The 26,173-nt window shown below is 45.9% G+C and overlaps 1 protein-coding gene across 4 annotated transcripts in view; it reads left to right on the forward strand.

Annotated features, from left to right (window-relative positions):
• TMEM241 (transmembrane protein 241) overlaps positions 1-26,173 on the forward strand; it is a 108,318-nt gene that overhangs the window by 36,354 nt on the left and 45,791 nt on the right. For all 4 annotated transcript variants that reach the window (XR_009534874.1, XM_060121778.1, XM_060121780.1 and 1 more), the window contains exons 5-12: positions 370-447; positions 6,625-6,650; positions 10,190-10,241; positions 12,445-12,493; positions 13,621-13,666; positions 14,781-14,816; positions 18,086-18,120; positions 24,738-24,807. Coding sequence is in view for 3 of the 4 variants with exons in the window: in XM_060121778.1 (XP_059977761.1) it covers positions 370-447; positions 6,625-6,650; positions 10,190-10,241; positions 12,445-12,493; positions 13,621-13,666; positions 14,781-14,816; positions 18,086-18,120; positions 24,738-24,807 (392 nt within the window). In the remaining variant the exon portion in view is untranslated. The remainder of the gene's footprint in view (positions 1-369; positions 448-6,624; positions 6,651-10,189; positions 10,242-12,444; positions 12,494-13,620; positions 13,667-14,780; positions 14,817-18,085; positions 18,121-24,737; positions 24,808-26,173) is intronic.

A 26,173-nucleotide genomic window follows, 5' to 3' on the forward strand; every position in this document is an offset into this window, starting at 1 on the left:
CCACACTGGGTTGGTCATGCCTTTCTGTGCATTCGGTCAGAGCTCTTACCTCAATAGGGACAGCCTCTCTAACATGTGTCCACCTGTTCACAGGATGTGTCCCCTGCACCTGGCATGGCACCTGACACACAGTAGGTGCTTAATAAATGATGAGAATACCCGTAAGAGGGGAACCTGTACATCCACCCTACTGAGCACAGTGCTGTAAGCAAGAACACTGATCCGCGCGGAAGAGTTTTTGCTGGAGAGCAGTATCAGTGTGAATGCCAACAGTGCCCACAGATCTTTATTTTTAAGCGTAAATCAAGAATTATGTAATTATGAGATCCAAGAAAATATTTTCATGCTTATTCCTTTGTTTTCTTTCAGGCCATTCCTGTGTTTCTCACTTTGCATAATGTAGCCGAAGTTATAATCTGTGGGCACCAGAAGTGTTTTCAGAAAGAGGTAAATGATTACGCAAAAGGCTAGTTTCACTTCCCTTGCTTGAAATTTCAAAGACGTGCTTTTTATGTATGGTCCAGATTAGTGTCTGCCTTTTCCTGCCATCTGTTTCCAGTCAAGCCTGCCTGACGGTGGTCACTAATGTCAAGGATCACGGTTTTGACATCCCTTCAGTTCACCAAACATATGTGGGGATGCTTGTGGGTCTGAATGGACCTCAACCCCAGGCCAGCGCTGAGCCAGGGCCTGGGGGGCCGAGGTAGAGATGACTGTGGGCCTGGATGGTGGTGGGGGGGCATTCCCCCCCCCCCCCCACCGCATCCCATCACCATGAGGAAATATTTGGCAAGCTTCCCACAGGGTGCTGGGAGCTTTAGCCCACCCTGTGGACATCCTCTTTTCCTCCCAACCCCAGCTCTGCCTTCCACCAGTTGGAACACGTTTCCTCACCTTCCGGGCCTCCATCCATGAAAAGGGGAGAGAAATGTCACCCACTCAAAGAGTCGTTGGGAGGACACCATGCAGCACAGGTGCTAGTAGGTGCTCCCAACACTTTCCGGTACATAGTAGGTGCTTTGTACCTACTATGTAGTTTAGCTATGATTTTTTTTTTTTTTTTTTTGCTGTACGCGGGCCTCTCACTGTTGTGGCCTCTCCCGTTGCGGAGCACAGTCTCCGGACGCGCAGGCTCAGTAGCCATGGCTCACACGCCCAGCCGCTCCGCGGCATGTGGGATCTTCCCGTACCGGGACACGAACCCGTGTCCCCTGCATCGGCAAGCGGACTCTCAACCACTGTGCTACCAGGGAAGCCCTTAGCTATGATTTTTAACGTGATTGGTGGTTTTAGTTTGGTACCTGTTTTGAGAGTTCCTTTTTTCTAACATCTGCCTGTTTCAAATGACTTCACATCAAAATTTTGGAACTTTTAAGCTCGAGAGAGGCTAGTGGGCCATGCAGGCAGCACACTTCTTACAGGTGTGCCAGGGACAGAGAGACACCTTTCCTGTGGCCAAGGCCACTCCACACACCAACACTCCCTAGGGACCTTTCTGATACATGGATCTGATCATGTCCCCCTACCTACAGCCCTTCAGGACCAGCCGGAAGCTACCTGGAGGCCTGCAAAGCCCTTCACCACCTGGGCCCCATCCACCTCTCTGGCTTCAGAAATTCCAGCCACAACCAAACTTCTCATTTTCCCTAAACCATGTCGTAGTGTTTCTCTCCTCTGATCTGTCAGCAAACCTCTTCATGCACCCCTGTCCCGTTCACTCTATGAATATTTCTACATCCCTGTGTACGTGGCCACCCTGCCAGGCCTGGGTCTGCAGTCGTAAGCAAGAGGCATGACTGCTGCTCTTCACAGAGCATCAGCCCAGAAAGGGAGACAGACATTAAACTAAGAATTAGACCCACCTGCTCGATTGTGTGGCCAGAGCAGGCCACTCTGGGAAGTGACATTAAACACAGACAAAGGATGAACAGGAGGTAGACATGGTGGGGAGGGGAGGGCTCCCTGGAAGAGGAAGCAGCAGATGCAAAGGACCAGACGTAGGAAGGGACTTGGTAGAAGTCATTCTGGGCTGTGTGGCTGGAGGTTGATGAGAAAGAGAGGGGGTGCTCAGGACGAGGCTGGAAACGGGCCTGTGGGGTTGAGCTGGGAATTTGGGATTTGTGCTGAGTGCACTGGGAGGAACCGGTTGGGTTATAAGGCCCACAGACACTGTGCAGCTTCCCAGTGTTAAAAGCTCCCCCAGTTTCTGCGGAGGAGAATGGATTACGGGAGGCGAGGGAAGCCTGTAGTGACTCCAGCGAGGCTCCGTACTTTAGGCTAATCTGCCTGCCGTGGGAACCTTCCCTGACCCCTCAGGCAGCTTGGGCACCTTCAGCTGACATTTTACTTATCACACCAGCTTGCAATTTCCATATTTCATCAGTTCTAACATGGGCTTCTTTTTCTCACATCTAACATTTTCACTATCGGGACTTCCCTGGCGGTCCAGTGGTTAAGTGCTTCCACTGCAGGGGGCACAGGTTCGATCCCTGGTCAGGGAACTAAGATCCCACATGCTGCGTAGTGTGGTCAAAAAAATAAATAAGTAAAAATAAAATAATTCTTTAAAAAATAAAAAATAAGTTTTCACGATCTAAAATCAGGGTGGTTTTATAGTCAATGGTATGTCCTGGTCTAATGTTTGTTGGTTTTTTTTTTCTTAGTAGTATAAAAAATACTAATTTTACAATCAGTGGCATCTTAAATTCAGTGAAATACAGTATGATTTTCCCTGTGTCTCTGCCTGCTTCCAGCCCTCTCCTTGCAGTGACCCTGTGGTTGGGTGTTTTTTGGAGCCCCAGGTCTCAGCCCAAGGACTGGAGCTGAGCTGAAATATTCACTAACTTGTCACTTAGGTTCCAGGAGCTGCTCAGGTTCTGGGAGACTAGTCAGACCCTGACTCAATTCCACTCAAATTCCAAAGAAGACTTCTTATTCACAAAATGGATACCTTTTGTGTGAATTAAAAATGAAGATTTACCTGGTCTAGGGATGAGATCCAGCCATCTTCATGGGATACTGCTTCTTTCTTTTTTTGGGGGGCCACACCATGTGGCATGTGGGTTCTTAATGCCCTGACCAGGGATAGAACCTGCACCCCCTGCATTGGAAGTGCGCTGTCTTAACCACTGGACCGCCAGGGAAGTCCCTCCGTGGGGTATTGCTTCTTGATGGACAAGTCAGATCAGGTAGGTGAAGATGAGGGTGGGACATGGGGCTGGAGGGTCCTCAGTGTATTTCCACCAAGCAGAGCGCAAGGGTCAGACTCCCAGGCCAAGAGGACCTTTCCTCGGAAGCAGTTGGGTGAATACCAAAATATTGTGACTCTTTAACTCCATTTCATTACTGACACAAAACAACATCATTAGGAAACAATTGAGTGGGTTACATATCTATTTAGTTATTTTTTAAAAAAACCCTTTCTTTCCTTTACGAATATCATAAGATGTAATAAGTCGTAGAAAATGCAGAGAAAAAAATGTCAGAAATCAACTGTGATCTTACTTCCTAGAGGAAACGACTTCATTCATTCAGTTCAGACAGATGTAGAATATTTACAGAAATGATAAAATACGTCCTGTTTTCCCATTGATCGATTTGTCGGAATCCCTAAATGCCTCATTTCTCTCCACATGGAATGCAGTGTGTTGGCCGGTCCCTGTTTGTAGATTTGTAGGTGGTTTCTAGTAGTTTGGTGTTAAAATCTGCTCTGTGATGAAGATGACCGTGATATGTTCTTCGTATGATTTACATTCCTGATCATTCAGCCTGGAGCCATGACCAAGCGACCGGGTGTCATGAGGAACATGGTTGGACGCCACCTCTCAGACTTGACCTGTGACTCCGGACGTAGGCTCTTTGGTCCATTACGTGTCAGGTTTCCCTAGAATGGCATTGGGAGAGTAGAGTTGACCTCTTCATGACCTCGCTCCCAGATGATGAGAATAAGCTCTATCTGGGCTGTGGTTCATTGTCACCAGCCATAGCTAGTTCTTTGTGTATGTGCACACACACGCACACAGTTTGACTCTAAGTTAGCGTGTGGCTTGTGGAATTAGTCTCGATAACTTGGCAGATATATTTGCCACGGTTTAACCTTAAAATACTGCTATTCATTCATTGGTTCGCTCAACATTTATGAAGTATATGCTACATGTCAAACATCTGGCTAGCTCTACAGCTACAGATGTGGAGAGACACATTTATCACCCTCACAGAACTCAGGCTGAATGGGGAGCTGACATGTAAACAGGTGCTGGGATGCCCATAGAATGTCCTATGGGCTGAAACAGACGTGTGGGTGCACCGTGGGTAAGTCTGCTTGCCAGGGCCAGATATGAGCCCAGTCACACAAATGGGTAGGAATTTTCTGGGCACCCAGGCAGAGAGGAAGCAGCCAATGAAGGCCAGTGGCCCGAAAGGGCCGGTGGGTGTCACTGCAGGACTGGCTGTGACAGAATGGAGTCCAAAAGGGTCAGACTCTGGAGCTCGATCGCCTGGGCGCACACCCTGTGATCCCAAGCAACTTACCTGATTTCTCTGTGCCTCAGAATCCTCATCTGTAGCACGTAACCCAGGACTGTACATTAACCCGTAGTGACATGAGTCAATATGTGTCGAGCACCTAGGACAGCACTAGCAGTCCTCAGAGCGCGTTAGCTTACCCAGAGCGGTGTCAGCTACTTACAGCTTACCCAGAGCGGCGTCAGCTACTTCTTGTGACTTTGGCAACGTGACTCTTGAGGAGTTGTAGTGACCCACGCAGAGCTGAGATGTCGTTGGGACTCATCACTGGGTGATTTGGGGACCGAGGGGCTTGCGGAGGGGAATCCCGGACACACACTCCTCGCTTGCTCTCGGAGCCTTGGGGGCTGGAGCTCCGTAATGAATTTCTTGCTGGTGTTCACTCTCCATGTCTCAGGTTCTGGGCTCCTGTAGTCAGAGGAGGTCAAAATGAAAAGGACTCTCCTCTGTGGGATGGGCAAACTCCTTCAGGCACTAGAGTTGATTTGCTGCCTTGTAACGGAAGCCCCCGAGCACCTGCTGGTGAACATGTCACTCATGGAAGAGTTGAGCATCCTTTTTGTCTCCATCCTCTCCATTCCTTCTCTTCCTCCGAACTCTGGAAATGTCAGCTTTATTTAGCTCAGAATCTTTTAGTGACACGTTTTCCCATGTTGGGGGCAGTTATCCAGGTGGGAGCCAGGTCACCTCTGCGTGTGTCATCCTTTCTGTACTGAAGGGATAAGTGTCCCCACTGGGGGGCAGTGGAGTCAAGGTTGGCTTTGCCTTTGGTCTCTGCTGAGGCCGGTTCCACAAAGATGAAAGATAACGTGTAAGTGATAACAAAGGATCTAAAGATGGGAGCCACTGCTTTGTACACACACATCGTGTGTTTATTAAAACAATGCAATGTGGATTATTTAGTCACACATGAAAGCTTAAGATAGCCTTCATAGCAAACCACATGTTTCTCTTGCCAGTGCTTTACTTTTTTAAAAAATTGAGATATAATTGACAGATAAAATTATATTTGTTTCAGGTGTTCAATATGATTCAATGTTTGTATATATTTCGAAATGATCGCCACAATAAGTCTAGTTAACATCCATGACCACGCATTTGTTTTTCTTGTGATGAGAAGTTTTAAGATCTACTCTCTTAGCAACATTCGAATATATTCAATACAATATGCTGCTGTTAACTATAGTCACCGCGCTGTATGTTACGTCCCCAGGCTTTGCTTATTTTATAATAACTGAAATTTTGTACCTTTTGAGTGCTTCATTTTTAAACAATATGTTCATAGTTCGCACTTTATCTGAGCTGGAGTAAAAGAAAATTGCAGTTTGTCCTCAACTAGCAAAATAATCCTTCTGAAATGTCCAGAATTAATCTATTATCTTGCCTGACCATTTCCCCTGTCAAATATGAAAAAAATCTATGCTTCTTCCTGCTAGAGCTTTCTTCCCAAGTGCCAAGGACTAATTCCCTTAAACTGACCAATAAAAAGGAGGTAACAAAGGTAGAGTATGCATTAGAATTTCTTCATTTCAGGGAGCTCTAAACGGCAACTGTAGATTTCCCCAATCTGCCCTTTTTTCCTTCTCTCTAGGGATGGAGTCAAATGTCCCTTCTCCTTTTTTCTGTTTCCTAATTTACACATCATACCAGAGAATTTATAGCACTGCTCAGGGTCAGAGCTGGATTAATGAAAGGAAAATTTAAAGAGACAGACCGGAAGAGAAGTTGAACAAGAGCTTAATTTCTTTTCCTACACAGGGTACATTGATTTCTCTCTCCTTTTCATGGTGTGTAAGATATTCGAAGGCTTGGGCGTGGCGTCATTTTGCTTTTTTGTGGGTAAACATAGTTCTAATGGTGAGAGCGGTAAAACTACTCATCCAGAGTGCTTTGCTGAAGTGACTCAACTCTGGACCTCTGAGTCATCCTTCGTTTGGTCCAAGCAGAAAAAGCCTCAATAAATACTGAAGTGCAGCAAGTTGTTAAGCCCCCAATAAACTTATTCATAATTTATGTGCCTCTTGATCTAAATATTTACTTTCAAGGGGAACAAAAAAGGATTTTCAAAGACTAATTGTACGTCTCTTTATTTTCATACAGAAAACATCTCCTGCGAAGATCTGTAGGTAAGTTTAAAAAAAAAAAAAACAACTTCACAAACATCTAAAATAGAAGATTTAACCTGATATTAACTTCGATGAGAAACCGTCTGTTGACAATTCATACTTGAGAGTTGACAGAGGAGTTTATTACAGACACTCACATATCCCTATTTTGTGTCTTATTCTCAAATTTGCTCTTTTTTTTTCTGAAATATTTTATCCCTAAGGGGAAAACAACTCATGCTCGATTTCAGCCATTGATGCCCAGAATTTCACTAAGAGTTGTGCAATACTGATGAAGAATGAAAATGGAAAAATGGAAGTGACTTAAAGTTTTAAAAATAATGTTTGATCCTCATTGGGTTTTTAAGAATTCCCATGGTGGAAAAGTACTGGCCTGCGAATCCACGGATCTGAGTCGTGGTCTTGGGCCACACAGCGCCGTGACCGTGGGCAGGTTTCATACCTCTCTGTGCCTCAGTTTCCCCAGCTGAAACGTGAGTTGGGCTGGACCTTCTGGCAGGTCCCTGTGCTCCTGTTGTGCTAATTCTGACCTGGGTGCCTTGTCCTCTGGTGGCTTCCTGCTTCCTCGGCAGTAGCTGCGAAGCTCGGACCTGAAGATAGAAAACCAGCAGAATGTTTTGATACGTGGATTTAGGACTTTTTGTTTCATATATTTCTGGGCTTTCATCCAATCTCCTTTTTTTGCCTTTATTACAGGCTGCTACTTGAAGAAAAAAAAATCCCACTGTCAGGAAGCATCGTCTTATTTAAAAGATTAGCGGGTGTTAAAGAGAGGCATTAAAACCCATTTATGCCTGATGTAATCAGGTGTTGCTCAAGGCCAAGTTCGGTGGGAAACCAGGGGCTGCCTCACACCTGGCACTTCTCCCCTCAGCCCTGAGGGCTTGTCTGCTTGAGGGGATCTAACGCTCATTGCCTGTGGATGGGGAAGCATCCTGCATCCTCTAAAGCCTCTGTCCACTGCAGGCAGACACCAAAGCCATGAGGGTTCTCCTCTCCCCACAGCCTACAGCCTGCCTATTCCTGTGCAGTCCCAGAAACCCTCCTGGACAACCTCCCTCCTCTCACCCCGCCCTGACCTCCGAATCCCTCAGCAGTCGGGTGCCAGGGAATTGTCTCAAGGCTGTTTGAGTGTGTGCCTTTAAAGTTGGCGAGGCTATAGGACTGGAGTGGTTAGGACCTGTCCCGTGTTGTCCTGCCCTTCCTGAGGCCCTGAGGCCCCAGCTCTGAGGATTCCTCTGTACCCATCCTCCTGCCTCAGGCCCAGCAGCCATGCTAGTCTTTTAAGGGTTACACACTACGTGTGATGACAACAGTGAGGACTGTGTGTGTGTGTGGGGGGTGTGTGGACAGAATCGATTAGCGTCACTATTGCCAGTGTACTTAGGTTATGAGTATCAGGCTGTTGTGTATTCCGTATATATATGTAAGTAATACAGAATTTGATATGTATGTAGAACATATACTGGTGTGAGATGTCATATGATAAAGTTCCCTAACAGTGAAAATGCTGTATTCACTGCCCCCATTTATGTCTTTGATCCTTTGCTGTTCGCCGCGTAATGCAATGGTCAGAAGGGCCCCAACCCTGAATATGTTGTTGCGTCATAAAATGGAAAGAGGGGGAAAGAGCATGTGGTCCTTTGGGTTTTGTGTTTTCTGGTGCCTTTCTTTAGGAGAAGAGAATGATTGGCAAAAACTATAGGCCAAGATATTTTGGTATATGAAGCCCATATACCATCTAAAAACCACTGATTTCTAAGCCAAAAAGGATCTCCAAATCGACTTTCTAATGAATGAGAAAATGTGAAAATATCGTGATCGGCAATGTTACTTTTTTGTGCAAGAATTATAAAAAGAACCTTTTATTATGGAAATTTCTAAACAGATATAAAAGTAGACAGAACAGTATAATGAAGCTCTGTAGACTCATCCCCCAGATTCAACAGTTTTCAACTTAAGCCTCTACCCAGCACCTCATTTCAGCAAATCCCAGGCATTGTAGCGTTTCAGCCATAAATATTTTGGTATGTATAAGAGATTTTTTTCTAATGAAACTTTTTTTTGTTTGTTTTATTTTATTATTATTTTTTTTGGCCACGCTTCGTGGCTTGCAGGATCTTCGTTCCCCAACCAGGGACTGAACCCCTGCCCTTGGCAGTGAAAGCGCCGAGTCCTAACTACTGGACCGCCAGGGAATTCCCTTATTTGGGAAAAAGTTAAAACCGATAGAAAAGCTCCAAGAATATTACAATGAACTCCCATATACCTTTTATCTAGATTCACCCACTGATAACGTTTTTTGTATTTGCTTTCTCTCTCCATATATACATATGTACATATATATCACATAAAATATGTAAGAATATATACATAATTATTCTTACTCTCTTTTTTTTTTTTTTTTTTTTTGTGGTACACAGGCCTCTCACTCTTGTGGCCTCTCCCGTCACGGAGCACAGGCTCTGGACGCGCAGGCTCAGCAGCCATGGCTCACGGGCCCAGCCGCTCCGCGGCATGCGGAATCTTCCTGGACCGGGGCACGAACCCCTGTCCCCTGCATCGGCAGGCGGACTCTCAACCACTGCGCCACCAGGGAAGCCCCTTACTCTTATTTTTTTCTGAACCATTTGAGAATAAGTTGCAGGGGTTATGACTCTATCCCTAAATACTGCAAAGCGTATCTCCTAAAAATAAGAAGCTCTTTTATAACCACAGTGCAATGTTTAAGTTTAGAAAATTAACATCGGATACAATACTGTTATGTAATATTGAGTCGATGTTCAAATTTGGCCAATGATCCCGATATTGTCTTTTATAGTAATTTCTTCCCCCAAAGATGTCATGTCTCTTTCATATCCTTTAATCTGAAACAGTTTCTCGACTTTTTATTGCCTTTCATTGGCTTCATAGTTTGAATAGTGTAAGCCCATTGTTTCGTGGACTATCCCTGAATTTGGGTTTGTCTCAGTGTTTCCTTGTGATTCAGTCCAGGTTATGCATATTTGGCAGGAATACCACATGAGTGACGTTGTGCCCTTCTCAGTACATCGTATCAGGAGGCACATGGCGTAGCTCTGTCCCACTATTGGAGATGTTAAGTTTGATCATTTGGGTAAGGCGATAAGTTTGTAATGTGCTTTCCGTGGTGTTTTCTTATTGGTAAGCGGAATAACTGTAGTCTGCTTGCCTGCTTTTCCACTAGTGTATTTTTGGGGATCGGTAGTTTAAAGAAGCCTCCTTTTATATGTACTGTTTTTCTCAAGTGAGCCAGCTGTGGTTTTGCACATGTCCTGCAAATGCCTGTCTCTGGGAAGATGGCTAGCCGAGCCCCAGAGAAGAAACTGGTGTCAGCAAAGCACGTAATTGAAAACTGCATGGGTAGTGAGGTTCTCAGAGGATGAACGGGGGAATTGGGTGTGGTCTCACGAGATCTTTGCCTCATCCGAGCTCCAGTCCGTGTATTTCAACCTCCACACTCTCCGGGACTCACCCTTGACGTTGACAAGTGAAGCTGCGTGTTTACCCCCTCTCCACAGTGCCCTCTTTCTCCTGGCTGCCGCAGGGTGCCTGCCCTTCAACGACTCCCAGGTGAGTTCAGGCAGACTCACTTTGCCTTCCAGGTATCTCTGAAGCCTTCGTGGATGAGCAGAATTTCCGAATCCTTCCTTTGAGAAGCAGGATAACCTTGGCCTATACAAAGGCATGTAAAAGCAAACTTTCGGGGCCCTAGGGCACTTTTTGGCCAGGCCAACACCTCTCCTCAGGTCTCTGCCTTCTCCCAGGCTGCAGCAGGGGAGCCCGCAGACCTCGGGCCTCTGGGTGCCGCGATGGGGGCGGTCCACCCTCTGCACATGCTGGGAGGACCTGCACATCCAAATGACTCCAGCCCCACACGCTGAGGTGAAGTTGATTTTCTTTTCCTCTCATCCCAAGGGCCTCATCTGCACAGTGATTTTCACTTTGTCAGACTGAGTTTTTCTTTCTTAGGCACTGAGAACCCACCCCCACCTCCAGGAGTCATCTCATTTCGGGCTCTTTTTTTTCTTTCTTTTCTTCCCCAGCATTTATTCAGTTCCCATCAAGTGTTAGGCACCGAGCCAGGCTCTGGGGGCACAAGCAGGGATTGCCATCCTCCAGGCAGAAGTCGGAGTCTAGTCAGAGCAAAGGGGAAGGGGCAGACGATGAACCGATAATTATAACACAGGGAGGCCAGGGCTCTGTCCGGGGAGGTGTGGGATCCTTCGAGGCTCGGAGCAGGAATAGGGAGCAATTATAGGGAGCTTACTGTGTGCCAGGCTCTGTGCCGGTGCTTTAGGGCCTCACTCTATTTAATCTCACAGCAATTCCACAAGGGTAGCAGCTATTATTATCTCCATTTCATAGCTGAAGAATAGCGAGGCCCAAAAGGTCACCAGCTAACACATAAGTGGGGATTTTAGAATTTAACCCAGATCTTTCTATTTTCTTTCTTTCTTTCTTTTTAAGTCACTGATCCTTTATTTTGTTCCAGTTAATATATCAAGTTTTAGTAACATGAAAGCCATCATACATTGGACACTTGTGTGCCAGGCACTGTGCTGAGATCTCTGTATACTCGGTTTCATTTAATTCTCACAACAAACCTTGAATGGTTAGGATTACTATTTTACAGAAGAAGAAACAGACTTAGATTAAAATAATTTTTTTTTCAGCTGCTTGGTATAGTGAGTGTATAGATGGTGGCACAACCAGTCTTCAAACCTAGACTTGTCTGCCTCCAAAAGACATGGTTTTTTTTTTGCGGTACGTGGTCCTCTCACCGCTGTGGCCTCTCCCGTTGCGGAGCACAGGCTCCGGACGCGCAGGCTCAGCGGCCATGGCTCACGGGCCCAGTCGCTCCGCGGCATGTGGGATCCTCCCGGACTGGGGCACGAACCCATGTCCCCTGCATCGGCAGGCGGACTCTCAACCACTGTGCCACCAGGGAAGCCCCAAAAGACATGTTTTTAATTACCGTGCTAGTTTATAGCAGATGGGCAATAGTCTTTTGGATGTGGGGAAGGGAAGGGGGCAAGAGAATTAACCCGGATCTTTCTGATGCTGGAGCCAGGCTCTGCTTACTGTACCTAAATCTTGAAGGGGGAGGAGGAGCAACCCAGGAGAAGAAGGCAGGTACGGACAGAGCCCTAGAGGCGTCCTGAGTGGCCTGTGATTCAACTTTATTGAGCACCTACTATGTGTGCGTCCCTGGGCAAATTCCTGCCCTCTTGGAGTTAATCATCTAGTGCGGGGTGGAGACAGAGACAGGTCACAAGTAAAACAGAGTGTGTCAGGTGAGATAAATGGAAAACGGAAGGGAAGAAGAGGCGGGAGTGCCCCTCAGCTGAGTTGGCCAGGGACGTGCAAGTTCTCTTTCTCTGGAGGGGGATGGGCAGTGGATGGGACTGGTTGGGTTGATAGGAGCTTGTCATAGGGATTCTTGGGTGTCCTGAGTTTGCATTTCATCCTGAAGTCACTGGGGGATGGCTGGATGATTTTAAGCAATAGGCGGCAGCATCAGGTCTACTTTTTAGAGATGCAGTGCTGGGGAGTTGGGGGGATGGGGAAAGAGATGCTGGAGGCAGGGAGCCCTGTTAGGAAATGTTGTAGGCAACTGGGTGAGAAATAAGGAGGGACTGGCCCAAGGCCCCAGAGTCCTGTCTGGCACCATGCCTGGCACTGTGCATTGACATTTAGTGTTTCTGATCATCATGCTGGATCCCGTTTGTCTGTACTTACAGCCAATTTTTTTTTTTTTAATCTTGTGTTACAGTTTGATCCAGATGGTTATTTCTGGGCTATAATTCACTTATTCTGCATAGGTAAGGGTTTTTAAATAAATTTATTTATTTATTTATTCATTTTTGGCTGTGTTGGGTCTTTGTTGCTGTGTGGGTTTTCCTCTAGTTCCGGCGAGTGGGGGCTACTCTTCGTGCGGTGCATGGGCTTCTCACTGCGGTGGCTTCTCTTATTGCGGAGCATGGGCTCTAGGTGTGTGGGCTTCAGTAGCTGTGGCTCGTGGGCTCTAGAGCGCAGGCTCAGTAGTTGTGGCGCACGGGCTTAGTTGCTCCGCGACATGTGGGATTGTCCCGGACCAGGGCTTGAACCCGTGTCCCCTGCATCGACAGGTGGATTCTCAACCACTGTGCCACCAGGGAAGCCCCGTCGGTAAGTTTTTAAAGAAGTCTTACTGAAACAATTGAGACTTATTATTCCTTATCATGTATCCACTTTTTAGTGATCCTGGACAATAGGAAGATGAAATCTAAGGTGTCAAGGTTAAAATTAAATGGGCATTTTTCTGGTTTGAATTTTCTGTTTTGGAGTTTTCCTGAAATGTTTGCAGTTTCCATAGAGTCTCGCCTTTCTCATGACAGACATTAATTAACTCGCCAGGGCCCAGGCTTTGCTTGCTCAAATCCACTTGTGCAGTGCTGGTTGGTCTTCTCTAAAAATGGTGAGAAGAGATCCAGATCCAGAGGTTTGTGTCAAAAACACTCTCTTTCAGCAGTATACAAAAAAAAAAAAATTAAGTGGGTGAAATAAAAGGACCATCTACTTTATTTCAAACCAGTGTTTCCTATCTGTAGTCTTAGAGGGAAAAACAGTGCCCTGACTTTGTGACACATGGGTCAGAAGTCCTGCGGTGTTTCTCATGTGCACCATCAAAGGAAATCCAGGCTTAACAATCCTGTTAATTGTGTTCTTCTGGGGACCACGAGCCTTTCCAGCCCAGCACTCTCTCTATGAACTGCATCATCTGGGGGATTATCGAATGTGCATCCTTGAAATTCTCCAACGTGCTCTTGGTCGCCCCCTATTGGCTGCGGGTGACCCTTGCAGGGAAGAGGGGCCCTTCTCCCTGCGGGTTTCATGCTTCCCAGGAAGCACCAGCCGGCCCCCTCCACAGAATGCCGCGTGCCAGTGACTTGTGTTGCTTCCTTTCCAGGGGCTTATAAGATACTACAGAAATCCCAGAAATCCAACGCGTTAAGGTAAACTTTTAAAGTTTGGTGAGTCGTCCTTTGGTTAAAGGAAAGGGGTGAGACCCATGGGGTCGTGAGCTTCTTCCATCAGCCAGAGACTCCATGAGTCCAGGATGGGGGGAGGGCAGCAGGCCTGGTCCATCAATACCTAAACCATTGCCAGCGATGTGCAAAGAGCCTGGAAGTCTCTCTCCTCTTCCTTCAGGGTGGCCCTTTAGATGACATTTTGACAAAAATTGCGTGACCGGCTGCCTTGGGCCCCAGTTCACTTCCTCCAGCTCAGAGGCACAAGTCTTTTCTCTTGTTTCTCCAACCCCTTCCTAACTTTAGACCCAGAAGCCTCCCCCGTCACCAGCTCTGTTCTGGGGTAAAATGAGGCCTTTGTTGAGGGCAGTCAGTGGAACAGAGTTGCTGAATGTAAATGAAAAAGATGAGAATTCAGGCCTTGGTTGGGCTGGAGCCGCCGGGTCAGAGCCCTCCACTGGCCAGCTGGCCACTGGGTTTCGGGGCTGTCTGAGGCCCACAAAGAAAGGTCTGAAGGGACTGACTCCTGGGAGAAGGTTATACATGCTGAGGGTATGTGATGGGTCCTTAGGGCACCACTTTTTCTTTGAATAAAGTGCTTTTTCAGCAAGAAGCCAGTAGAGTTGTTAGATAAAATACAGGATACCCAGGTAAATTTGAATTTCAGAGAAGCAAAGAATAATTTTTTTAGTTTAAGTATGTTTCATGCAATATTTGGATCATACTTATACTTAAACATTATTCTTTATGTGAATTTCAGATTTATTTGGGTGTCCTGTATTTTTATTTGTCAAGTATGGTAGCCCTAGAAGCCAGTCCAGTGACCTGAGAGAGCTGACACTCCTTTTAAAATGGCAAATGTACACATAATCGGCCACAAGTGAAAATGCATGTGATAGTACTAAATTGAAAACATTTTTAAAAAATGAGCCAGGAAATGGTTTTGAATATAAAGTACTTTTCTTAGTGTTTATTAATGATTTATAAATCTAGGAACTTATACATAGATCTAATTTATTAATGGAAGAAAATGACTATTTTGTGTATGTTAAACACATATTATTTTACCTTTCATGGTTTTTTTTTTCTCATTTCTTAGTGACATTGACCAGCAGTACTTAAACTATCTATTCAGGTAAAATATAATTTAAATTTTCAAAGAATAACTCATATTCTTCTAGAGCTAATGGATTTTTATTTTCCAATAATGTATATATTTTCTATTAATTTTTTTATTGGAGTATAGTTTATTTACAATGTTGTGTTAGTTTCTGCTGTACAGCAAAGTGAGTCAGTTATATCCAGTAATATTTTGATAAGGGAGCTCTGAGCCAGTGTGCCTGCCTACCAGGAAGGCAAGCTAAATAATTGGTGAGATGATCAGAACTGCAGAAACTAAATAGTGGTCCTGCCGTTAGGCCAGGCAAGAAGGGCTTCCATCCAGCCCCACACTTAAGAGAGCCATGCCTCTCCCCAAGTCATATGGAGTCTGTAAGGCTAAGAGCCCACACCCTTCCTTCTAGACTGGGCCTTGGAATTTCCGACCCAAGTGGATTCCAAGGCCTCCCTGGGTCTGTCTTCTTAACTCATTCCGAGACCCAATGGATGTCCAAAGAGAGGCTGTTAGTATGAGGGATGTGCATGGAGGGTGGGCTTGCAGACTGAGGTGTCCATATACACATGTTTGAGGTCCTTGGGTGCAGGACAGAGTCTGGTGTCGGGAGAGAAGAGGGTGCACTGGGAGCTGGGAGCCAGAGGCAGGATGTCCCCACCTTCTGACAAGAAGCTCCAAGGACTCCAAGAATTCTCAATTTTAATCTGGACTTTCAGGTTGCTTTGAAGGTGTATTTGTTAAGGTAGGATGAAGTTTGAGGCTTGGTTTATAATATGTAAGTGTAGTATATGGGTTTCCATTTGTACCCTTGCCCCAAGCCAAGTAAAGAATAGGGGTTGGCTGCTAAGTAGAATAGCTGGGGAGTATTCTTGCATTCTGAGAGTCCCACACGGTGCACTGAGGGACCTAATTGAGAAAGTGAGGTTTTGCTGTCTAGAACTCAAGTTTGCCTAATGCAACAACATTCAGTCCAGAGGACCAAGGTCGGAGAGGTGCCTCTCAGCCTTTGGCCACATGGATTTCTGCAGGAAGTTGGCTTAAAACGTTCAAGATCTGTGTTTTCTACCTACAGGTAAAGTTCCTAAATGTCTTAGTATTTATGAAAATGCCTTTTTGAAGACAGGATTCAACCCAAACATAGCTGGGGCCTCTTTTGTACTCAGTGGAACAGTCATTAGTTCCACTCTGCCCAGACCCACCAGCTGCCTTTTCAAGAGATGTTTCTGAAAATGCAGAAGTCTCTTGGTGTTTGAAATGTTTCCATGACATCGGACTACTTTAGACAGTTCTTTTTCCCCACAGAGCTTATAGCCAAGGCGAGCAGCAGAGGGTTTTGGGGGTGGAAAAAAACAGCCGCTGTGACCCCCAGCTAGTTCTCCTGCCCTCCCCCCTCTCCGCCCTCCCCCGTGTGAGGGTTTCACTACCTGGGAGCCAGGTGCTCAAGGCTTCCTGCCTCAGCCCGCTACACACCCCGCCAACGCCACACTGCTGTTTCCACGTCTTCTTTCAGTACAAGTGATGAAGATGAGCCAGGTCTGAGATTCGATTTCCCACAGGCCCTGGGTATCAGCCTCCAGAGATCTGCATTCACTCAGCTCTGTAGGGTAGCTGCGCCTGTAGGTGCCAGCCCGGAGCTCTGCCTGCTGGTTTGATCTCTCTCTGCTGGTTTGAAAACATAGGGAGAACCTGCCATGTATCTGGCCCTGCTAAATACTTGAGCTCCAAAGATAAATAAAATACGGTTCTTGCTTCCCAGATCATCACAGTGTAGGAATTAGAAGGGTGTAACTCTATATTTACAAAATTCAGACATGGACTAGAGAGCCAACTCTTTTATTTAATTATCTCTTATTTTTAACTCCCTAGTGTTTTCTTTTAGAGTCACCCTTTGGGGTGATTCCGATGATGGCATTTGGGATACCGTGTCAGGCCCTGGGACATGTTTTGGGATGGAAAGGGGCCCCTCACATCCAGCCATAGGAGCAATAACTTCTGCTGCTGAAGTTGAAGCCGAGAGGGGATCCAGCGAGATAGAATGATGGAGAATGTCCAGGGTATGTGTTTTCCGGAGAGAGATAGAGTAATGGAGTATGTACAGGGTATGTGTTTTCCGGAGAAAGAAGAGACAGCAAGCAGACGCCCATGAGAAGGACAGGGAATCTCCAGTCTTGTCTGTAGTGTGTGTATTTTTTTACAGCTAGCTACCTGTAAACCCTTGTCTCACAAACCTACAACTTCCGAATGACCAGAATGTGACTATTCTTATGGCCGTTGTCACAACCCTCCTCTCCTCCTGCCTCTTTCTGTGATGCTGCTCCTCTGAAAACCATCAGAAAAACAGAAATGATGCTGGGAGATAACCCAAGAGCAGGGCTGAGGAGCTAACATTGGTTTCCCTGGCTGTCAGGTCACCAACTGGAGATTTGTGGCAGTGGTTCCTGATCCTGGTACTTTGTAGCTTCCGGGAGCCATAACAAATAAAAACAATGGATGCCCGGACCGTACCTTAGAGATTCTAGCCAGGATGTTACACTATTTGGATGTATATCCAGGGTTGAGAACCAGAGCAGGCCATCCAGCGCTTTAAGAAAACTTTCCTTCTTATATTTGAATTAAAAGTTTCATTCCTAACCTCCAACTAAATCAGCTGCCTGCGTGGCATGAGTTTTGATGGAAGAGGGTACGGAAGGTGGGCTTAGGACCACACAAAGGCACTTGTAGACAGGCGCCAGGAGATGGGACATGCTTCCAGAGATAAAGATGGGAGACAGCCAAGCACAGGTATGGCCTGCATCATCCCATACAGCATCAACTGCAAATTGGTCCGGGTAGTTTTCAGACACAGGGTGGATGGCATGGGTCATTTTGTGGGCTAGCTTCCTGGAAATTTACCTATTCTTCTGTGTAGTTAATTTTGTGGTTTAGCTCACATTCAACAGCTCACTTTTAGGCTGCGGCCTGTTTGTAATTTAGACTCTGTTTAGCTGACACATACTCTGTGGATTAGGTGAATATGATAATCATTAGTGGCAGGGCTGACCCTCCAAGAGGGGCACGGACCCTCAGAGTCCATCCCAGGGGAGATCCAGCCCTCTTGCCCAAACCTGAGGCATTTCAGGAGATTCTCACTCTCTCCCTGACAAGCTGGATTTAGGCAGAACGAGACCATTCAGTGCAGATAGTTTGCTTTTAGGCAAATCTCACTGTTTCCAAGTAGAATGGGTGAAAATGGATGTTGTTTTCTCAGTGCTGGGGAAGCCAGCTTCACGAGTCTGCTGTTTCTTTTTCAGCGTGGTGCTCCTGGCGTTTGCATCTCACCCCACAGGTAAACATGATTTTGTTTGTTTGTTTGTGTATCTTACACTGCCCATTCAACCCAGTGCTCTGACTCCGGTTATATCTCTGAGGGAAATTTTGTAAGAGAATGCGGCTGCCTTCCAGGGTGTCAAACTTAAGGGTTAGGAATGGCCCACATACTTGAAACTGTTCTTAGTATCCCGTTGTAGATTTATTGCCCATGAATTGAACCTTTTTCCATGTTCTTTGTTGATGTTTTCATCTGGTGCAATCTCAGATGTACAGACGGGTTTATAATCTGCCAGATAAACTAGTGCTTGCTTTGTCCTTTTCTAAAATTCTCCCTTCAAGGACCTAGAATTGCTCCTCAATCCTAGGGCTAAAGATTTGGTGGAGAAGTTCAAATTGCACCTATTTCTCAGTGACATCCTTTTATACATTTTTATCATATATTGTCATCCAGTTTTCATAACTCCAGATTAAAGAAGTCATTTTAAAACTTACCTTCACCCATATATACACTGATATGTATAAAATAGATAACTAATAAGAACCTGCTGTATAAAAAATAAATAAATAGAATTAAATTAAAAAAAAAGAAAACTTACCTTTACCCTGTTGCTGCCTCAGTTACCCTAGAGTTGTTTTCCAAATTCAGGAATTTTCCGTAGTACTCTATTTCATTGTGTTTTTTTACTTTGAAAGGTTTTGAAGTTGATGCAAAGATAAAGCAAAAGTATCTGTGTGCAGCGTGGCTGGAAATACACATTTTTTTGGTCACACTCCTTAAACTAATGTTTATTGACCTCTGCTATGCATGAGGCATTACCCAAGCCCTCAGGGTCTCAGTCTTTTATCCAGAAATTAAGAAAGGTGGACTGGATTATTTCTGAAGCCCCTTCTAGCTCCCTACTGTGCCCCAAACAGCAACCCCTTTCTGTTTGTGTTTTTAGCTGCTTCGGACTGTTTGAACTAATATCCTCAGAGAACTGCTGATGGTGACTCGGGTCATGTTTCTAGATTGGACACGACCTATCCGAACTGCTGTCTCATTAGCATAATTTGAATTATTTTTTCTCCATGAGTGCTTCTACGCTTGCCCATACTGAAGCACATCCACTGTTTTCTGCCCACTCCCACAGCCTGAAAACCTATCCTTTGTAAAATTGCAAGTCATATGAAACCCTGGTGTTGACCCTAAACACCTACCTGTACCGCTGAGTGTCCGCCTCCAAATCCTGCCTCTCAGCATTCCTTCGTGCAGCCAGAGTGTTGCCACCCAACAGATATTTCAGAGCCCACTAAGTGTCTTCTGCCTTTCAAATAGGTTTTTTTTTTTTTTTTTTTGCGGTACGCAGGCCTCTCACTGTTGTGGCCTCTCCCGTTGCGGAGCACAGGCTCCGGACGCACGGGCTCAGCCGCTCTGCGGCATGTGGGATCTTCCCGGAACGGGGCACGAACCCGTGTCCCCTGCATCGGCAGGCGGACTCTCAACCACTGCGCCACCAGGGAAGCCCTCAAATAAGTTTTTAATCAAAGACCTTTGGAGAGTTATGCTTGCTGGTTCTTCTTGGTTTACATGTTCATTTTCCCCCTGAGTGATTTCTAGTGGATTTGGGTGAATGATATTCACTTAAAGAAGCCACTCTGCCTTTCACTAAGAGGTTATGCTAGTTCATTTGTTACACTCACGCTTATCAGAACTGGAAGGAACCTTAGTGATTATCCAAGGTGCCACCACATTTTACAAATGAGGAAATTGAAACCCAGAGGAGTTAAGTGATGTGACCAAGATGAGGAAGTGAGTAGCAGAGGGAGACTGGGGTTTAGCTAAAGCTTCCCTGCGAGGGGATGCCCCACAGCCGTAGGGGTCAGGAGTCCTGTGGGCCTCAGTAGCCATCGTAGCAGGGCTCAGGCAAAGGCCCCAGGGAAGGTAGGTGTGCGGCTACCTACGAACTGGTGGCAGCCTTCCAGAAGAAGCCGGAGATGTTCATCTATACCAACACCAAGTTGGGTATCTAATCCGTGAACATCGCAGGGAAACATTGCGGAACCACACCTACTTTTACGTGAATGAAGTAACAAATACAGTTGTGGTCTTTATAAACAGTGCAGTTTGTTTATACTGAAGTTGTGTAATGCACAACCATGTGCAGCTCTAAGCAGTGGCCCATTGTTTCAAAAAGCACACAGGTTTGCTCAAGTAGGTAATTAAGGCAGATGGATACGAAGGTAGGGATTTGGTGTGTGAGATTATGGAAGCGGAGAATCTAGAAGACTCCTTGGGGATCCGTTTTTCCCAGCTTTATAAAGCCAGGTCAGTTGCCCTAAACCTTTGATGGGTCCTGGTGATGTCTTCTCATAGGAGCATAAGGTTGATTACAAAACTTAAGCAAATAAAACCGCTGAGGAGAATCTCTTTCCTCCGGAAGTATTCGAGGACTGCTCTGATTGGGCAGCTGCAATTCCTGCCAATTCGTTAGCTTCCTCATTGGACCCGTGGGTGGTCCAGCCCATTTTTAAGGTGGAACAGCACTTCGTTCTTTCCCACTTGCTCATTATACTTTCCATCTGGAGTGTCCACTTCAAGGCCTGGGTGTGGGTCAGGGAGTGCAGCTTCCTGATTCTCCCACATCTGCACCAATTAAAACACAGTAAGAGCCAGGACCCGCGGGTGCAGCCTTTTTTTTTTTTTTTTTTTTAAGGCTTTGTTAATTTCTGATGTTTTAAAAACAGGCCTTTATTCTTTTTGGTTTCTTCTTACCTCTTCTTTCTTGACTTGTATCTTCATTGTTTAGTAGTACTCTCAAAACATTTTAAAATTGAGATATGATTTACACATAGGAAATGCACCTATCTTAAATGTGCAGCTTGATCAATTGTGACAAATGTATATGCCCATGTAAGTCACACCTCTGTCAAGATACAGAAAACTTCTGTCCCTCCAGAAAGTTTCCTCACGTCCCTTCTCAGTCGCTCCCTCTCACCGACCACCAGAAGCCCCTGTTGATCTGACTTCTGTTACCATACATGAGTTCTGTCTATTCTAGAGCCTCATGTAAATGGAAACACACAGGAAGTATTCTTTCGTGTCTAGCTCTTTCATTCAGCATAGCATTGAGAGATTCATCCAGGTTTTGGGTGTCTCACTAGTCTATTCTCTTTTATTACTGACTAGTGTGTCAGTGTGCGAACGCTTTGTTTATCCATTCACCTGTTGATGCTCACCTGGGATGTTTCCAGTTTGGGGCTGTTATGAATAAAGCTGCTATCAAGATTCTCATACAGTGCTTTCGGTGGACTTATGTTTTAATGTCTCTTGGATAGATATCTAGGAGTAGAATTTCTGGGTCTTACAGTAGGTATATGTTTAACTTTTAAAGAAAGTGCCAGTTTTCTAAAGCATTTGTACCATTTTACCCTCCCACCCAACAATGCGTTAGAGTTCCGGTTTCTCCGTGTCTTCACCAACATTTGGTGTTGTCTGTCTTACGTTAGCTGTGCTACTAGGTGGGTGATGGTCTCTCAGTAGTGCTTTTGACTGAGCCCCCCTTCTCACTCACTCCCGAGTGACTAGAAAGATAAGCTTTCTTGCAATGCAGATGATGTGGCTTTGGGTCACCACCTTTGGGGTGCATTGGGATGTAGTGGTAGGTAGGGACCAGGTAGATAGTTCTCCATGTCCTAGGTGCAGACCCTGACACTCTTCCTATTTCAGGCACTGGGTTTGCTTCTTGATGGGTGGGATCTAGTTCTCCTTCTAATCTTTCAAAGTCACAGTTCATGCAGAAGCTCCAAGAATCTTAGAAACTTGCACCCCCAGGACTGCTTTAAGTAATAGAGAAAAGAAATTCTTCCTCTGTTTGAAAGTTTGCGTTTCATCTTTGTATGGGGTCCCTCTGCTGTGGCATTTTCAAGAGAGAAAATTTCAAGGAACCGGAAGGGCAGGAAGACTTTCGGGAATCTGACCAGAAATGACCTTGTTATGTGGTGTGTCTACTGCTCGTATTGAGATAAAGCAATCAGTACGAACTACATCCTGGAACTGACCTTCCACTTTTCCACTCATTCTGAGGACTAAATTGTGGTGAGAGGAAACTTTCTTGATGTCCAAGTATCCATTATTCTTGATGTGGTAAAATTGTGCCACACTTTTCACCGTGGTGATTTCATGCTCCATTATCTTCGGAGAGATGGGACTCACTCCCTCACTCAGAGAGTCAGCAGAATTTTAACTGTGGAGCACAGGCATGAAGGCTTAACTCCGACTTCTGTGCATAAGCTCCACGTTGATGCCACAAAGCATGTGTACAGAGCTTGAACCACTTACTTTGTGCTTAAAGTGTGCGTTCTGCACTAGGTGGTGCAGAAGTGTTGTCTTTTGAGCACCTTTACACAGTTTTTGGTTCCTGGGTCTAGTTCTCATGTGGTTGGGGCCAGCTAGCCACATACTGCAGCATTTTCGGGGCTATTTTTGTAGCACAGTCATTAACCTTTGCTGTTTAGAGGTTAGTGTGCACTCTCTCTGTTGAAGTAAAAGATGAGGCCGGCTGAAGGCATCAAGGGGGACGTACTGGGGGCCAGTTTGAGATTGAGGACCAGCAGAGCCAAGTGGAAAGTGTTCGGAACATTCTCTCCAGGGAAAGCAAGAGGGGTTGAAGTCTTCCAGATACTCTTGGCGCAGGGGTGCTTGTTATTTGTCAGAGATGGTCCTCACACAGTGGATACAAGGGTTGAGTATAATAGAATCCTTGCTCACAAGGACTCGATGGCTCTAGAAGGAGAGACAGTCATGGAGGCAACTACGTGAGAAATGTGTGGAGGTTTTAGACATGGCTCAAAGACAAGAGCGAGCTCTTCTCTCTCTTGCTCTCAATAATCGACAGGATCAATTTTTAGGATTTGAGGGAGGATTATTATGCAGCTGGTCAATTCCCTAGGATGGTGATTTTTTTTCTTTATCTTCCGTCCTCCCAGTCCTTCCTTCCTCTGCCCTCTCCACTGCCCTTCAGACCCCTCCGTAGCCTGGGCCGCACCGGGAGTCCAGGTCACCTCCCCTGAATCCTGAGGTCCTGCGTTTAATTTATTCTTCTCTGCTCAGTCCTCCTGATCACATTGACTGCGCTGCAGTTTCTCTCATGCTGAGAGGGCGGTTGGGAAACAGCCAAGAACGAAGAGCTGCCAGAGACAGAGAAGAGCTGCCAGAGACAGAGCGAATCCTCCACGAACGTGCCTTCGCCCACCTTACAGGGGGTGGGGCCGCCTGCCAGCATCGGGGTGCTCAGGGTCTCCTCGGCTGTCACTTCTGTGCGAAAAGGGGCTACAGAAGCAGTGGAGCTCCTCGTGCACTGGATGTCTGGGCCTGATGTCAGTTACAGAGTCCCTCCACCAGTATAGGTCCCTGGTAAATGACAGGGGTGTCCAGCGGAGCCGTAGCAGAAAGAGAACAAAAGCTCTTAGCCTTTGGTTGGGCTGCACGAAAACCAGATCCTAGGGGACCTCTCCTTTTAGTTCAACACACATACATATGTACAAACCAAATCAAACAAAATAACAATAGTCATGGTAGAAAAAAGCAACCGTCCAGAGAAGTGGAATTCAGACCTTTCCTTCCCAGTCGATGGTTGAATCATTTGAGATCATTTAGGTACAAGGAAGTGTAGCGATGCGTTGTGTCTTTTGTTCTGAAACTCTTGATTAGTAAGTGTAGTGATGAAGGATGTTCCACCGCCCCTAACGGGCTCCAGTCCATCCAGAACTGAGAGACGGACCGAGGCCCAGGGGTCTGGAAGGTCTGGCGCCTCCAGAATCTCAGAAATTCCAGATTTGGAAGGATTAGGCTTTCTGCTGTGGAAACGCTTAATTCCTTTTCTCTGGACATTTTTGGAAGGCCTTCTGCTTTTTTAATCTCCTGACTTCTTGTTTGTGACCAAGTTCAAATTCCAGAGAGGGAAGCGGCCAATATGTGTGATTATTTCCTCTTGCACCAAGTGGAACTAAAAGAATGAACTTACTTCACTAGAAATAAATGTACCCTTTGGACCTTGAACTAAAATGAGTATGCACGGGCGCTTGGCCCCTTCTCTGTTTGTGCGGTAATTAAACGCAAAGATGAGAGGAGATGTCAGAGGCATGCGTTCACAATCCTTTTTTAGATATAAGGCAGGAAAGAATAGAAGAATCTTAAAAAAAGATTCTTTTTGTCCTACGCTCTGGGCCAGGGATGGCTGCCTGGCGAAGAGGAAAGATCTTAGGACTTGAAGTCACCGGGGTCCACATTCTGGCTCAACAGTTAGGGAGCTGTGCAAACGTAAGCAAATCACTTCTCTGAGCTGCAGTTAAAATGGGGACACCAGAGCTTCACAGAGTTGTTACAAGGATTGAAAGAGACGATGTTCGGGAAGCTTTTCACACAGGGCCCCGCACAGGGCAGGCTTTCACTAAATGGGTGTCATTATCATCATACTATTATTATAATAAGACAATGCCAATGACACAGAAACCCTCGAATGCCGGAGTGAACTCACTGCTGGGCAGCTCAATGCTCAGAGGGCTGATGTAATTAAGACCCTTGCCTTGTGTTTCCGGGCAGCCGGGGGCAGGGGGCTTTCGGGCTGTGTGTCTCACCCTTGCTGTTTCCCTCAGGTGATCTCCTCAGCGTCCTGGACTTTCCGTTCCTGTATTTCTACAGATTCCATGGCAGCTGCTGTGCCAGGTAATCTTAACTCGGAAAACCCCTCGCGCTGCGGATTTGTATGTTTCTGTACTACCAGCTGTGTTTTCGTGAAGCCCCGGGTCACTGTCTGTTATCTGAATGAGCGTCAGAGGAAAGTGGTGTCTGGTACAGGTGAGGAAGTTGCCCCGTCGGCCATCAGAGGGTTGTTATGAACGTTCTCAGGTGCTCAGGGCTGGCCTGGGACCTGCGAGGTCCCCTGTCCTGAAGAATTTTCTCGGCCAGGGCAGTGGTTTTCGGACTTGCAGAAGAGAGAGAATTCTCCCCCTTTTTTATTTTTTTCCCCCACAAGCAATTCTTAAACAGAACTTCAGCATATAAAAATGATGACACTGACTCAGTTTAAGGGAAGATTTGGGTACAGAATCACACCCTGTCAGCATCTACCTTGATTTCTCTCTTGTTTCTAAAGGGTAGCCTCCAAAAAATTTTGACTGAACCCTAAGACTCTGAGAGACAGATTTTGAAACCAATGACTAGGAATTGTCTAGACCACAAGGTGATCGTTAATATTTGGCCTTGGGAAATATCAGAGATGTGGACCAATTAGATGGATACATTTAGATACAAAGAGGTTCATCCCCATCCTACCCCCACCCCTGTCCTGCCATGACCCCCACTTCACTTGACTGTATTGTGCTGAGGAATGGAAAGGCTTCTGTGGACGGTCTCAAAGCATGGATTCTGATGTGGTCGAAAGACCACACTTGGGTTGAATTTCAGCCTTGCTGTTTGCTAATTTGTGTCTTTGGGCAAGTTATCCTACTTCTCCCAAACCTTAGTTTAGTTTTCTCATCTGTGAAACGGAAAGATAATACTAATACAGGGTGATTGTGTGTATTAAATAAGGTCCACGAAGCTCAAATCATCTTGCCCGGCTCAGCAAATGATGGGCATTATTATTATCTGTAGATAAAATGTCAACAGACCGGAAGCAATTGCTACATAAAAGCCAGACCACCTATTTCCACCCAAAAGAGAGTGTGTCTTGTGAAGCAGTGATTCTTCACAGAGAGTTAAAGAGCTGATATGCAGCTAGGTGCTGTTTCTGATGGGGGTGTGTTAGGGCAGAAAAAAATCAGTATCATGGAGTTTGCATCTGCATTGGAGCCTCAGAACGATTTTTTTTATTTTCTTATCATTCTCAGAAAAGTTTCAGGAAAACACTGACAGAATTTGTCTTCTCAGTTCCTATCCATTTGGTCAGGACTTGTCACTTGCCCATTAGCTAGGATTGTGTGGCAGGAGTGTCAGTGCCACCCTGGTGCCTGTGGACTTGCTTCCCTTTGGGCCTGCTTCTTTGGCCGCGTGGGTGGCCAGGGTGCCAAGGGGGCCGCCAGGTTTGGTT

The sequence above is a fragment of the Lagenorhynchus albirostris genome, chromosome 14 (assembly GCF_949774975.1).
Source record: "Lagenorhynchus albirostris chromosome 14, mLagAlb1.1, whole genome shotgun sequence".
Taxonomy (NCBI): domain Eukaryota; kingdom Metazoa; phylum Chordata; class Mammalia; order Artiodactyla; family Delphinidae; genus Lagenorhynchus; species Lagenorhynchus albirostris.